General features: G+C 36.6%; 1 protein-coding gene across 2 annotated transcripts; it reads left to right on the forward strand.

Annotated features, from left to right (window-relative positions):
* Positions 1 to 1,319: 1,319 nt before the first annotated feature.
* LOC121418264 (myoblast determination protein 1 homolog A-like) lies at positions 1,320 to 14,528 on the forward strand. Of its 2 annotated transcripts, XM_041612037.1 has the most exons (4): positions 1,320 to 1,657; positions 5,612 to 5,796; positions 13,812 to 13,873; positions 14,413 to 14,528. In XM_041612037.1, the coding sequence occupies exons 1-4, from the start codon at positions 1,511 to 1,513 to the stop codon at positions 14,487 to 14,489; spliced, it is 471 nt and encodes a 156-aa protein (XP_041467971.1). In that variant the 5' UTR covers positions 1,320 to 1,510; the 3' UTR covers positions 14,490 to 14,528. The 2 variants fall into 2 exon arrangements, with proteins under 2 accessions (XP_041467971.1, XP_041467970.1); XM_041612036.1 differs by lacking the exon at positions 14,413 to 14,528 and having other exon boundaries at positions 13,812 to 14,013.
* Positions 14,529 to 15,386: the final 858 nt, after the last annotated feature.

The raw sequence follows: 15,386 nt of genomic DNA on the forward strand, positions 1-15,386 counted from the left end.
AAGTTATGCACTTAATAAAGAACAATTCTCCTTCTTTCTTCTTCTTCATCTTCTCATTCTTCTTCTTCTTCTCCTCCTTCTTCTCCTCCTCCTCCTTCTTCTTTTTTTCTTCTTATCCTCCTCTCCATTCTCCTCGTCTCACTCCTCCTGCTTCTTCTTATTCATCATCTTCATCATCATCATCATCTTCTTCTTCTTCTTCTATAGCATAATACCAAATGCACAATCATTTTAAGGTTTATTATCAGCCAAATAGATTGAATTATTACAGTAGTTTTTAGACTGTTATAAAAAAGATGTAACAACTTTTATGAAACGGACACCTCGAGAGCGTTCCACGAAAGGACTTGTCAGAGGTATCATCCGACAATTCCTGTTTTATCCGTCAGTTACCATAGTAACAGTGCTTCTCAGCCAATCAGAATCAAGGAAAGTTGTCAGAGTACGTGTGGGACAAGAAATGTTGATGATATGCTCCCGGATTATCATCACAATGGCATGCACGGATCCGAGCCAGGATTTAATTGAATAGGGACGGTGGGGGCGCATCAATTTCGTTGGTTTTTTCAGAATTTGTTGACAATAAAATGTAAGTTTCTATTATAACAACATCATTTTCGTTTTTTACTTCAAAGGACCAACATGGTAAAGGAAGCACTGAAAAAAGGAAGGTCTCTCAGGAAGAGACACATAGACAGCATAAACTGTGGTGTTAACCGGTGTACATAGAGGACCACGCCAGTTATTTTACACCGGTGTTAAATTGGTGGTGTTAGTTTTACACATATAGCAGTTATTGAAACACCTATGGTTGTTACATTTACACTCTTTGGTGTTATGTTCAATCTCTAGGGTGTTATTTTAACACCTCAGGGTGTGGTCCTCTATATTAACACCAATTGGTGTCAGTTTTAAACCACAGTTTTTACAGTGTATAATGTATAATTGGGGAAGTGTTCGGTGAGGGTGGTGTATATACCCCTGTGCCCCTGTATCTGCACACCTGTCCATCCCCTATGAACCCACCAATCATTCAAGAAGACGACCAATTTCATTACCAAGATTGATAAAAGCAAAATGATTATCATATTAGTGACACGCATCTGTCGACTGGGCCCAAAAGGAGACATATCCTCCGTTCCTACATGGGATGACATCAGTGGTGGATGCACGATGGCAAGGCTCAAAGAGCAATGATAACAGAGACAAACCCCAGCTAGAATTCCATCCTCGTGGTGATAGCATCCTGCCTTTTTGATCACGTGGGCAGTGATAACAAACCATCGAATCTAAATGAAACCATTCCTTGCATTCTCAACCAAGACACATCAAAATTATTATTATTGATTGGAAGATTCTTGAGAAGCTTAAATTGTTGCCTTCTTGGCGGCTAATATCCACACCAACCCCTGTGAATCGAAAGTCATGTCTACATCCTACCAAGAAGTTACAAGATTTTGCACTTGTTGAATGAAAAGAGACCAGGGGAATCGGATATTTGAATGATGTCATGTCGACGTTTCAGCTTCGTCAACGGCGGGTTCGTCAGAACGCCACAGCTCGAGAACGACGACGGTTGGCTGAAGTAAACCGTGCTTATTCTAACCTTAGCAACCACGTTCCTCAACATTTATTGGGAAATGCTACTAAGTTAGAGGTAATAACATTTCCTATTTTATTTATGAAAATGTTTATCAAATGTATAAATGTTGCATGACTTTGGATGGAATATACTTTTTACAACATTTTCTTGTGTACCCATGAAAATGTTTATCTCATAATATCATAGATACTCCAAAATAAAATAGAAATAGAAAATAGAATGTTTGTATTGAAATATTATATTTTTGCGGTGGTCGACTGATAACCATTTCGGCGAGAATAAGAACATCAAAATACTGACGACTATGATGCCTTTAGAACTAATGTCTTACATAAGCTTATGAAGGATTTGACACGAATTATAGTTCTATGTTAAAGATCAATGGCGTACGGAGAGGGGGCCTGGCTTTGCGCTTTGCCCCCAAAGGAGTTTAACGACAAGGAAAAATAAATAGGAAGAAAATAGAAAGAAAAAGAAGGAGAACGGGTAAACAGTGATGTCATTTTCTCAATAGTATCTCAAAATCATCGCCAATTAATTTTTTATTTCAAAACGTTTTGCTCGCTTGCTTTCGCTCGCTCAAGAATTCAAAGAAAATATAGATATCATGTTTTATCCTTCATTTTTTTGGGGGGGGGGCTCATTACGACACTTTTAAAGACTATTCTAATAACGGGATGATCTGTTTTTATCTTATTAGAATAAGAGAATGGGATGGGGGGAAAAGTTTTTGAACAAAATGACTGACAAGAAAATTCTATGAGGATCTTTTTATTTCGTTATTTTCCGTCAGGTAAATCAGCTTATATGCGATCTCAAATCTGAGCAGATTGTTCTTTTTCTTTGGAGGTTCGTAAAAGCTGTAAAAGATCTTAAGGGATTGGTTAAAATGTGACAAGAAGATTAGAGAGATTAGATGAATAAAACGCTTTCACTAATTCTACAAGGGTATTAAATGATAATTGCCTGTTTGAATAAGAATAATCTACTTCGGTCATCCTCGTATTCGGGAAGCGTCCCAAAATATCCATATAGACTCACTATAGGGTGTCTGAATGGGGGGGGATCGAATGATTTTGATACCCCCGGACCCCTTTTTATTGATTTTTCTGCAGATTTTGGACGGAAAAATGCTTCTGGAGATGGAAATGACATTTTGGGGGACTTGCCCAAAAATGTTTGCCCCTCCTGAAGAAGTTTTCTAGGTACACCATTGGGCTTAAATAACAATAAGAGTATATGACCAAAGCTGAACTGTAAGATGTAAACTACCGGTGATAAGCCATTTGGAGTGATATGGGGGAGGGGGGTTCATGAGGCAGGAGAATGCTCAATATACATTCATTCTTTCAACTTGCGTAGTTGTTACGTCTTATTATTATCATCATTATTTGCTTTAGCTGCATACATTAGTTGTTGAAATGTTATTTTTGTATGATTTCGGATTAATAATCCGAAATCATGCGAAAATAGCATGATATGCCTCTGTTCTGAAACAATTTGCCTGCTATGTATATTACACTTATATTTAATTTGTGTATTACACTGCTGCAATTATTATTTTGTTCTATATTTCCTTGATTATGTATGTATGAAATTTATTTGAATGAATAATAAAGATCAGTACAAAACGAAAAAATAGGGAAGGAGGCAAGGAGTTGATGACCAGTCGAAAAGTCAAACCTTTTATTTATTTTTTTTTAAATAAAATCCCCGAATCACAGAAAATGGAAGGTGGTCAGTTCATAATTTTATTACAGTTATTGAATGGTGCGCGATTTAAAAAAAAATCTCCTTAAGTCGATTACAACCTTGCCTATTGAGAGAGAAAATTGGATAGTTTTTAGATAATTTAAAAATCATCAGTTTTTACACAAAATGGTAAGGAGTGATTAAATGACTTTTATCAAAAATATAAAATATGTCTTCCTCTTTTGTTTTTCAATTGCCTTTCTCTCATCCCTGACAGCCGAGTTCCATTCCGAATAATTGTTTGGAGGGGATGGGGGCAATTAGAAAACTCATCTTTCGAGAAGATAATAAGGAGGGGGGTTAATGATTTTACCATAAAAGTAAAAAAAAAAAATAGTTCCCAAATATTCTTTCTCTATCAATGTTTCAATCGATTTCAATCCCGACCAAGGGAGTCCGGGGCACTTTTCAGAAGAAAAAAAATCAACACCTTTCCGAGAAAATCGAGAGGGGTTAGTTCATAAATTTCGTGAAAGATAAAGAGCTTTCGTTTCTCTTTATTCTTTTTTGAATTAAAGCGGATTAAAACCCTATAGAGAAGGCTTGAGTAATTGTAGTGAAAATTCCCCAAAATATATCTTTTTTAAGACAATTGTAAGAAGTTAGTTCATTTTAACATATCAATCATATTAGCATATGATTTATTTTAATTAATCTTTAACGCCCCAATCCTTAAAGTCTATTACTGACCCGACTAACTCTACTAGAGTGAAGGGGCATTCTCATAAAAAAAATCATCCTACTTTTTCGTAAAAATGGCAAGGTTCATGACTGATATGATTTTTAGGGGTTCCTCTTTATCTGTTTTATTGTGATAAATTTCGACTCAGTTATAGTTCAAATGAATAATTGTGCCCCAAAAAGCAGTGATGCCTTGTTGTGAATGGTATGAAATAATAAATAAGTGTTTTATTGGACACGATTCTGCATCAAAAATTCATTTCATATGTTGCCCTACGAAAGCATAGTACATTGTGTCTGGGTATTTTGCAACCTTTTGATATAAAACCTCTTTCAAGCATGAAAAGGGCTGGATTTTTTAAAAGGATATTAGTATTGTATAGCTCTCCGATATCTAATCACAATCACAACATTTGGAAGTATAAGTCTTTAAAAAAATCAAAACATTGTCAAGAGAGGGCGTTCGATACATAAATAATCAATCTCGAGTACATATTGGAACCACACAGAAATGTTCAGAGAATCAGCCGTTGGAAAAAAAGGTTTAAGCGGCCAATAGACATTTGTAATGCTAGAAGATATTCGAGTATAAATCACAATATTTACAGTTTAGCGAAACAGCCAACTCCAAGATTAGGTGATTGGGTTGTGGGTCTGCATGGGGGTACTTTTAAGACAAAAAATACAAAAATAAACAATTTCTCGCGAAGATAGGAAGAATATGTCATAACTTACAAAAAAAAAATGGTTTGTCCCTTCATTTTTGTATATTTTGCTTCCTCATCACAAGGTAATTTCATGATTGGCTAACTTGGTTGTGGGGGCTAGGGGTACTTTTTCTGAAAAATATAAAATCATTTTTTTCTCCAAAAATATAGCAAGCGGTTGGTTCATGATCTTTTCCGTGTAGCCATGAAGTAAAGTTTGATTTTTGTTGTTTCTTGAAGTCATGACTGTAAAAAGTGTGGAGAAACAAGTGTGAGTTTAAAAAATGGTATGTAAACACCCTATAAAGAACAATGCCAGATATATATCTCACATGAAACTTTGTTTACATTGATTTCCTTCATTTTGATGTCCTCAAATCCACCTGGAACAAACAGTCAAATAATAAAAATATTCATTTTGGTGGAAAAGTTGCTCCAAAAAACGCGATTTAACAGTTTAATTATCGTGAATTAAAAAAAATAAATAAATAACCAAAATGTACTGCACGTCTAAACCTAACGTTAAATAGCTGCTGCAGGAACACTCTACAGCCGGCTTTGGGGATCTTTTTTTTCCTTTCTTTAATGACTCATATAATATCTGAATGTATGTTATATTATTCTCTCTCATTTCAGTACGCTCCAACTTTCCAAAAGTAGGCGATATGATAGCATTTATCGTAACATATAAATGAAGTGGTGCCTTTTTTTATAATGAAAACAAAAGTGTTTTTAGATGTTTTGATAGGTATAGCGCATACACATACAAATAAAAAATGAAAATCTCTTAAATGGCCCATGTTAATTATGGTTTTGAAAATCCCTTGCACGAAAAGAACATTCACATTCTGTTGTTTTATCTCTCCAGGTATTACGAGGTGCGACTTGTTACATTGAACTCTTAACCGTCATTCTCTCCGCTGACGACATCCATCTCTATCGAGATCATTTTGACAGTAATGAGAGTCGAACATCCACATCAATGAACTCGATGGACCAGTGGGACAGAAATATATTCTTTAATCGTTCTACTTTCAGCCACTTTTTAGAAACGTAAGATCTTTCTCTTCTTTTCTTTATGATTAAAGATGCACAAAATCGAAAAATCAAGAATAAAAAAATATCGAGTAGATCTAACCCCATTAACTCCACATCTACATCAAACTATTATTTGTAATAATCGACTCCAAGTGACGATATAATTTTGCAAATAAAGTGCATGAAAAAGGGATTTATCCCCGTATTTCATATAAAAAAAAAGAAATCACTTTTCATCTTGAAAACGTTGGAGGTTGAACTGCTTAATGATATTTCCAATGTTAAACAATTGATATTTGTCTAAATATAAGACACGCCATCACGAGCAAATGAAGCCTTAGCGCAGGAGCTTAGATGAATTTAAATAATTGAAGCCACAGAATATTCTAAGGTAATATAAATCTACAGATATTTATATCAACGAATAGATCCACGGCGTGTAAATCCAGTGGAACCAAAACTAGAAACTTCATGTGTCCAAAGGACAAAGATGCCCTCGCTTAACGCGATCAGAAATTCATTCAATATGATTGAATTTGATATCGTGCAGAAACCTAAACACACCAATAATTTTGTTAATATGTTGATTATTCCTTAAGTTAGTATTCAGAAACATGCAACTTGCATATATACTCGCATATAATGAGCTGTGACCTTTGACATGCGGACTTCGGAACTTAGCCTCTATTTTGGTGTCATCTAACGACACACCAAAGATTTTTTTTCTAATCTGTTGAATATTTCATAAGTTATCACGCGGAAACCAACTCGCATATTCAATGAGCTATGACATTTGACATGCTGACTCCGAATTCAATTTTAACCTGTATTTTGGTATCATGGTGGCAATTCAACAAAATACCACTGATCTCTCCCTTATCTGGATGGGAACAATAACGCTGATTGGCCTATTCCGTGTTGAAGCACCGGAAGTTGATACCTCCGCACGCCGAGTTCCCCCAAAAGAGCCAAAATCGAAGTAGAGTCTGGTTCACAATAGTATCAATCTTAATTATACTTACCAGATCAACTCTTATAACAGCACTTTTCAATGTGAATTTATGCCTAATACAAAGTTTAAGATGTCGTCCTGTGCCACGTATAATTGCACTTATCGTGACGACCGTGGAAACAGAGAAAAGGGGATTACTTTTCACACATAAGACAAGCTGGTGAACTGCATAGGTGTAGACTTTATATAGTCCCATGTGCTCAAAATACATGTGTGGTAATTCTAAATTACCAGAGCAAGTTTCCAAAACTTTAAAACTCCAGGGGGGGGGGTAATCGATTGTTGTGATTTCTCTGGAAGCGTGATGAATTTAAACCATGATTCAAATAAATATTCAGTTTATTAATATTCACAAATTATCAGTCATGTTTGGACAGAAGAATGTCACGAGACACGAAAATACTGACCGTGTAGCCTGTATTCTGAAATTTGACTTAAAGTAAAAACTGAAAATCTGCCGTTTCGGAGGAGTTAAAAAAAAAATTGCGAAGCATAGATCCTGACCGAAATAGACTGATTTTTTGGACAAGGACGGGATCTACAAGGTATTCTGAAAATTATTTTATCTTTTATTCAGTGAAAGGACAATGAAATTTACAAGCTAGAGGTACATGTACGGTAGAAATAGGACTTTAGGGGGTTATGTAACTTGTGGCATGTGAATTTGTGATATTCCTCTGTCAACAATAGATCGAATTATTTTTTCCAAGAACTCATTTTTTAAACGAAAGTATGTAAAAAAGACATTAAGCTACAGAGACGGATTTACAGACTTCAGAAATTTCACAGAACTTATTTTGAGATGCTGAATGTCTTCAAAGAAAAAAATGTCTCGGTGGAACAAAAAAGGGGGGTTATCAACCAGAAATTTAGGGGGTGACGCAAGAGAAATAACCTGACAAGCAAAAAAAAGGTTATCAACCCAAAATTTAGGGAGGGATGCAAAACAAATGAAATAATCTGACAATTAAGCATCGAAAAAAAGAAGTAACCAGAATTTTAGGGCGGACCACAATGATTTTAGGGGGGTCCACCTTAGGGGGGATGCAGGAAAAAAATTGACAAGCAAAAAGAACAAAAAAAAGTTGTCAACATAAATTTTGGGGGTCTATCCCCCACCTAAAATATAGGGGGACAGGACCCCCCCCCCCCCCCCCCGCTGCCTATATGAACAAACTGGGTAGAGGATAATTGAAGAGGGTCGATCGATGTGACAGAAGGAGAGAGAGAAGGTCAAGTCCAACTCAGAAAAATATTGATTTGAATCAATAGAGAAAAATCAGACAAGCACAATGCTGAAAATTTCATTAAAATCGGATGTAAAATAAGAAAGTTATGACATTTCAAAGTTTCGCTTATTTTCAACAAAATAGTTAAATGAACGAGTCAGTTACATCCAAATGAGAGAGTCGATGATGTCACTCACTCACTATTTCTTTTGTTTTTTATAGTTTGAACTATACAATATTTCAATTTTACGAATTTGACGATTATAGGACCTCCTTGCCTGAAGCACAAAATGTTAATAATGGAATACCAACCGAGATGTGCATATAACTGTTAAGTGAAATGAAGCGAAACTTTAAAATGCCATAACTTTCATATTACATCCGATTTTGATGAAATTTTCAGTGTTATGCTTGTTGAATTTTTCTCTTTTTATTCAAATCAAGTTTTTGTTGGGGTGGACTTGTCCTTTAAAGGGCGAGTCCACCTCACGGAAACGATTATTTGAATAGAGAGAAAAACCACACAATAATGCTAAAAATTTAATCAAAATCAGAAGTAAAATATGAAAGTTATATTTTAAAAGTTTTACTTAAGCGATGAGATTTTCGGTGTTACACTTGTTTGATTTTTTTTTGGGGGGTGGACTTAAATTAAAGGGGGTTTCAAGCCAAGTGTTATAAGCCTGCATAACCTAGAAAATCGCCAAAATCGTCGCCCTATCGATCCTAAGGGGTTATTTGGCAAACCTCCAAAATACCCCTAGACAAGTCAAAGATTTTATCCATTCTTCCTTAGGTGAGAAAAACACCAACCCCTTCGAAATTATGTTTTCGAAATGTACTGGGAAAGTACCATAGTTTCAAGAAAATTGCGAATTCTGGCACCTTAAATATATGAAGTTTTGTTTAAAAAGCAAGAGCTTTAGTGTGCAGACAGCTAGCGTATCGCTCACAATGCATACGCTAATGGAGCGATCGCGTTCTTTTTGGGGGAACTGGTATGGCGGACAATAGAACTCGCTGGCTTCAAACAAAGGACCCTCCCCGCATATCCAGTTAGGGGAGAGATCAGTGGAAAATACCCACAACACGGCCAAAGTTCATTGACCCTAATTGACCTTTAGCCATGGTGATGTGACCTGAAACTAAGACACGATCTTAAGTAATACTAGGTCCATATTGTTTTAAGTTAGGCCTATGGTGACATTTCAATAATTTAACCTTAGGTTAACATGTTCATTGACCCTAAATGACCTTTGACTTCGGTCATGTGACCTGAAACTCAGGCAGGATGTTTAGTAATACTTGATTAATTTTATGTCTAGGTTTCATGAACTACATTCATATACTTTCTAAGTTATGATGCCATTTCAAAAACTTAACCTAAGATAACTTAAGATTTCAATGTTGACGACACCGGCGTCGGAAAGCGGCGCCTATGGCCTCGAATTGCTATGCAGGCGAGACAAAAGCTAAGTAACTAAATAAAGATATATGAATGACTGAACAAATTGAATAAATAAACAATTAAACTGTAACAAAAAAAAATAAAAAAAATGAAATGAAAAATACCAAAAAAAGAGATAAAACAAATAGAATACCCGCCACTCAGGTCGGGTTAATATCTAATAATACATCCAAAAGTGGAAAAGAGGAATATTGGTTGAAATAAGAATAAAGAAAAAAAAATTTTAGAAATCATATTGAATAAACGGTTCACTGACCGACATATAGATTTTGCTCATTTAGAGGGACCTCGCATATACATGGTGTAACAAATCTTCTTTGTTGATAGAATCATCTAAGGTTTGCTCATTCAAAGACTTTATATCAAATACGAAACCCGTCAAGTTCGCAGAGCTCAAAACAGCAGGTATTTTTTCGGTCATGAATAATGTGCTAATCTTCAGATTATTCTCTTATGTTTTCTCCACTACCTTTCTCTCCCCTTTTGGCGATAAAATTATTGCGGCTTTCTTCGGAAGAAAGGAAGCGCAGTTATGGCATCCTAATCTAATTCACCTTGCGTAAGTTGGCAGAGGGAAGCCTTAATATTTACCGTCATAATATTAAGTAACCATACAAGCAAAACAACATGGTGGACTTTTTGTTTGAATACGTTGGCCCTGATACATATTATGGAACGATGATTACAGGTACTATAGTAATAATCAGGTTTCGAACATCAGAATTTAGTTTGGTGAGTTTAACACGCCCATATATGTGGATTAAACATCTGAAGGTCGAAAACAAAATTGACGGACAGATGCCAGCTCTTTATAGAGGAAATTCAGCTGAAAATTTGTATTACATGACAATTTAATGATAAACATGTTTGCAAGGGGACTATCTATGAATTTTCTTTCAAAAATGATGTTATCCCATATCATATCTTGTAATCGACTTCCTTCTGCTGTAAACTTTGTAAAGCTCCATTTATTTCAAGCGATCATTTTGAATTATTCGAAGGGGTCCATCTATACAATTAGATGAATGAGATAATCATATATTTCTATAATATAGTTCGTATGTTATTTATTATGTATACTTGTCAAGACATACTTGTTTCAAGCGATATTGTGCTAGCCCCCTGTTTTCATTCCATTGTTGTCTCACCTGCATAGCAGAGCGAGACTATTATATAGGCATGGTATGCGCCGCTTTTTCGACAGCGACGGCGGCACCGTCAACGTGGAAATCTTGAAATCTCGAAATCTCAGTCAATTAATTTTGTCTCGCCTGCAAAGCAGAACGAGACTATATAGGGGCCGCTTTCCGACGGCGGCGGCGTCATCAACGTTGGAATCTTAAGTTAACCAAGGATAAGTTTTTGAAATGTCATAACTTATGAAGTATATGGACCCAGTTGATGAAACTTGGAATTACGGTTAATCAAGTATTACTAAATATCCAGCTGGAAATTCAGGTCACATGACCAAGGTCAAAAGTCATTTTGAGTCAATGAACTTAGACCATGTTGGGGGAATCAACATGAAATTTCTTAACCTAAGGTTATGTTTTTGAAATGTCATCATAACTTAAAGAATATAGACCTAGTTCATGAAACTTAGACATAAGGTTAATCAAGTATTACTGAACATCCCGCTGGAAATTCAGGTCACATGACCAAGGTCAAAAGTCATTCAGGTTCAATGAACTTTGGCCATGTTAAAAGGTAATTACTGAAATTCCATTGTAATTATGGATATTTATGGATCTAGTTTATGAAACTTGGATATAAGAGCAATCAAGTATCAGTGACTATACTGTGCAAGTTTCAGGTCACATGGCTAAGGTCAAAGGTCATTTAGGGTCAATGACCATGGTATTTTACTATCATATGAATTTTAAATATATATTCAATAGTTTTTTTTTCAAAGTCAGCATTACTGAATAGCGAATGCAGGCGAGACTGCCAGAGGCGCTCCACTTGTTATTGAAACCACCAATTATGTAGCTGGTACAAAAATGTTACATCGACTGTTTCCGACTCACCTTACGGCCGCCGAAAAGTAAATGTGACAGAGGTATTACCAAATAAATGTATGGACCTATTTCATGAAACTTGGACCATGCCTACACATAAGGCTAATACAGTATCACTGATCATATTGCAGGAGCTTTAAGTCAAATGACCAAGGTCAAGGGTCAGGTAAGGTCAATGTTTAGGGTAGGCCTTAATCAACATTGAAATCTCAACCAAGGTTAATTTTTTGAAGGTTAAGTGTTTGAAATATCCTCATAACTTTGAAATTATATGGATCTAGTTCATGAAACTTTGACATATGGTATTCAGGTATCATTTGTCTTGCACGAGTTTCAGGTTACATGCAAAAAAGGTCAGATGTCATTTGAAGTCAATGAACTTCAACTATGTTGGGGGTATTTTTGCAATGTCATAACTGAAAGTATCATCAATCGCTGTGCTCAAGTTGCAGGTCACATGATTCAGATAAAAGGTCACTTAGGGTCGATGAGCTTTGACCATGTTGGGGTTATCAATGATGGATTCTGAAAGGTCAAGTGAACCCCAGAAAAAGTGCTGATTTAAATCAATAGAGACAAATCAAATAAGCATAACGCTGAAAATTTTATCAAAATCAGATGTAAATTAAGTTATGACAATTAAAGTTGTGCTTAATCTTTTACAAATCAGTTACATGCATAACTCAGTGACATGCAGATGAGTCAATGATGTTCCACACCATTTCTATTGTTTTATTGTTTGAATAACACAATACTTCAATCTATACAGATTTGACAAGAAGGACCCTCTAGATTGAACCACAATATGTTAGAAATTGTAATTTCACATAATCAGTGAGGAATAAAACTCTGTTTAACATGACAATAAGCATAGTATTCGAACATTTCATGTAATAGAATACAAAAACAAGGCGAAAGCGATTTGGTGTCTCCCCACTTATGAAAATAAGCAGAATTATTGTGATTTGCGAGGGCATGCAACAGAATTGTATCGAAACTTCATTGTGAAATGACTGGGATGGAACGACACTTGTCAAAAGAGTCTTGCACATAAACTTTAATGTTGACCTCAAAATGAACTTTGACCATAACATGTGACCTCCCAACATAACAGCATGCCGGTCCCCTAAGTACATCTACCATCCAAGTTTGGTTGAAAAGTGATTTACGGTTGCAGAGTTATGTGTCATAAGAGACTCTTGCATAAGAACTTTAAACGTTGACCAGAAAATGACCTTTGACCTTACCATGTGACTTTCGACTGCAGCATGATATGCAGGTCTCATAACTACATCGACAATCCAAGTTTTGGTGAAAAGTGACTTTCGGTTGCAGAGTTAGGTGTCATAAGAGAGAGTCTTGTATGTATACTTTAATGTTGACCTCAAAATGAACTTTGACCATTCCATGTGACCTCTCAGCACAATAGCATGCAGGTCCCCTTAGTACATCTACCATCCAAACTTGGTTGAAAAGTGTTCATGGTTGCAGAGTTATGTGTCATAAGAGAGTCTTGCATTTATCTTTTATCGCTGACCTGAAAATGACCTTTGACCTAACCATGTGACCTCCAACTACAGCAGAACATGCAGGTCCCCTAAGTCTATCTACCATCCAATTTGGTTGAAAAGTGACTAACGGTTGCGGAGCTAGGTGTCATGAGAGAGTCTTGCAAATACACTTAAACGTTGACCTTACCATGTGACCTCCAACTGCAGCATAACATGCATGCCCCCAAGTCCATCTACCATCCAAGTTTGGTTGAAAAGAGACTTTCGGTTGCGGAGTTAGGTGCCATAAGAGAGTCTTGCACGTAAACTTTGATGTTGACCTGAAAATGACCTTTGACCTAACCATGTGACCTCCAGCTGCAGCCCAAGATGCAGGTTCCCCAAGTCCATCTACCAAACCGATGGTAGATGGACTTGGGGGACCTGCATGCTATTGTGTTGGGAGGTCACATTATATGGTCAAAGTTCATTTTGAGGTCAACGTTAAAGTTTACGAGCAAGACTCTTATGACAAGTGTTATTCCATCCAAGTCATTTCACAATGTTGTTTTGATACAATTGTGTTGCGTGCCCTCGCAAATCACAATATTTCTGGTTATTTTCATAAGTGGACGAGACACAAAACTGCTTGTGCCTTGTTTTTTCTATTCAAACCAACTTTTTGTTAGGGTGGACTTGCCCTTTAAAGTTCTTTGCCATTTTAAATGCCAAGCAGATACCGCTCTTGCCAAATGCTGCAATATTCGCAACTTTTTTTAATAATAGCATAATTATTGTTTTTCATTGGTTAAGTTTCAGAAACTGTTCAGTGAGGGATTTCCAATCAATCGAAGCCCAATCTACAACACAGTCAAGTAAGCATCCTAGATTAGTAGACCCCCAAATCATTCTATTTTGGTCAGGATATGCTCTGTTGAGACTTTGTCTGTGTTTGCGGCATCCTCTCCCTCGATGTGTAGGAAGATGACTGAAAAAATATCAGAAAATGTTTAAATACTCCTCAAAAACAACAGATTTTTTTCAGTCTATATACCTAGAGAGTAACCAACCATGCAAAGAGAATACAGACATCATGGGGGGGGGGGGGTGGGTGGGAAGGAACTGAAATGGCCACGCCCTTCCCTTGTACGTGTAAGAATTTCGCTGACAAGGAAATATCAGAAGATCATTGAAGAAAGGCTATGTTGCCCCTAACCGGAAAATGCATAAGACGGTCATGATTATGATAATTATCAGCCATTTCACATACTTTTTACTCATAAAACATTTATAAAGTGATAACAGATTGTATGACTTTGAAATCCATATGGGTCAGACACCAAAACTGGATCCCTCGGGTGGATGATAACCTAGTCATCTTATCATTTTTATCAATATCATCTTTTTTTTCCAGATTCGATTGTCTCACTTCAACCTGGTCTCCTGAGCATGGATGATCCGCCACCAAAAGCTAATATTTCTTGGCGATGATTTCCCTTCAAGACATCCCTACTCAAGCCCAACAAGAAGGTTGTGAACCTAAAACCAAACTAGTCGTGTTACGGTGTTCTGCATGTATTCCTGATTAGGTGTATGGATGTGTGTATATACGTGTGAATTTGATTATCAGATGTGATTATTTTTGTGTGGGACCGACCTTCAACGTTGGTGAATATGTGACAATTGCTCCAGGCTTTGTTTCATCTAAGATGTAGGGTTGGGGTTGCAATAGGGTCTTGTTAGGTTTAGGGTAAGGTATAGTGTTGAACCCAGGGTTGAAACTTCATTTGTCATGGGACTTCAACGTCATCATTCAAAGGATGTAACCAGGGCTCAAACCTGGAATCTCTGCATCAAATTGTAACTTCCCCGTGCAGCTAGGATTACAGGCAGATGCCCCAACGCCCAGTTGTGGAGTGCACTACTTCTTACATAGGCTCCTTGACAACGGGCTATGAATGATGTCGTGCTCCATGATGCGCAGGGACTGAGAGGAGACTAGGCAGCAAATGGAGCAAATGAGTCTGGTGCTGTTACACGAAGCATAAGCGAGACTTCTGATGCAGAGAGACCACAAAGGGTGACAGCGTGCTTTACACCCACTGGAGTCAACTGCATCAGATAGATTGCTTATATTTAGTGTAACATCAAAGATTGTACTGCAGCCTCGGCCTAGATAATAAGTTAAAGTAACAAGGGATGAATGCAAATTGACTTGAGCAGAGGATATCTGAACAGGCTACCCTGGGTAAATAAGACAAATGAATGAATAAATAATAATAGCACATAATGCTAGTAGAGGACAGTAATTAACCTTTTTTCTGGGGATTTATATAATAATGCAGTTAGACGTATTGCTTACACATAGTGTAACACCAAAGGCAAAAT

Source organism: Lytechinus variegatus, chromosome 7 (assembly GCF_018143015.1).
Source record: "Lytechinus variegatus isolate NC3 chromosome 7, Lvar_3.0, whole genome shotgun sequence".
In the NCBI taxonomy this organism is placed as follows: Eukaryota; Metazoa; Echinodermata; class Echinoidea; order Temnopleuroida; family Toxopneustidae; genus Lytechinus; species Lytechinus variegatus.

Bases quoted from the DNA above. Each gene is read 5' to 3' on its own strand.
- LOC121418264 (XM_041612036.1), top strand. From the start codon at position 1,511: ATGTCGACGTTTCAGCTTCGTCAACGGCGGGTTCGTCAGAACGCCACA. The intron at 1,658-5,611 runs GTAATAACATTT...TTATCTCTCCAG, and splicing joins GAAATGCTACTAAGTTAGAG to GTATTACGAGGTGCGACTTG. The intron at 5,797-13,811 runs GTAAGATCTTTC...TCATTGGTTAAG, and splicing joins TTCAGCCACTTTTTAGAAAC to TTTCAGAAACTGTTCAGTGA.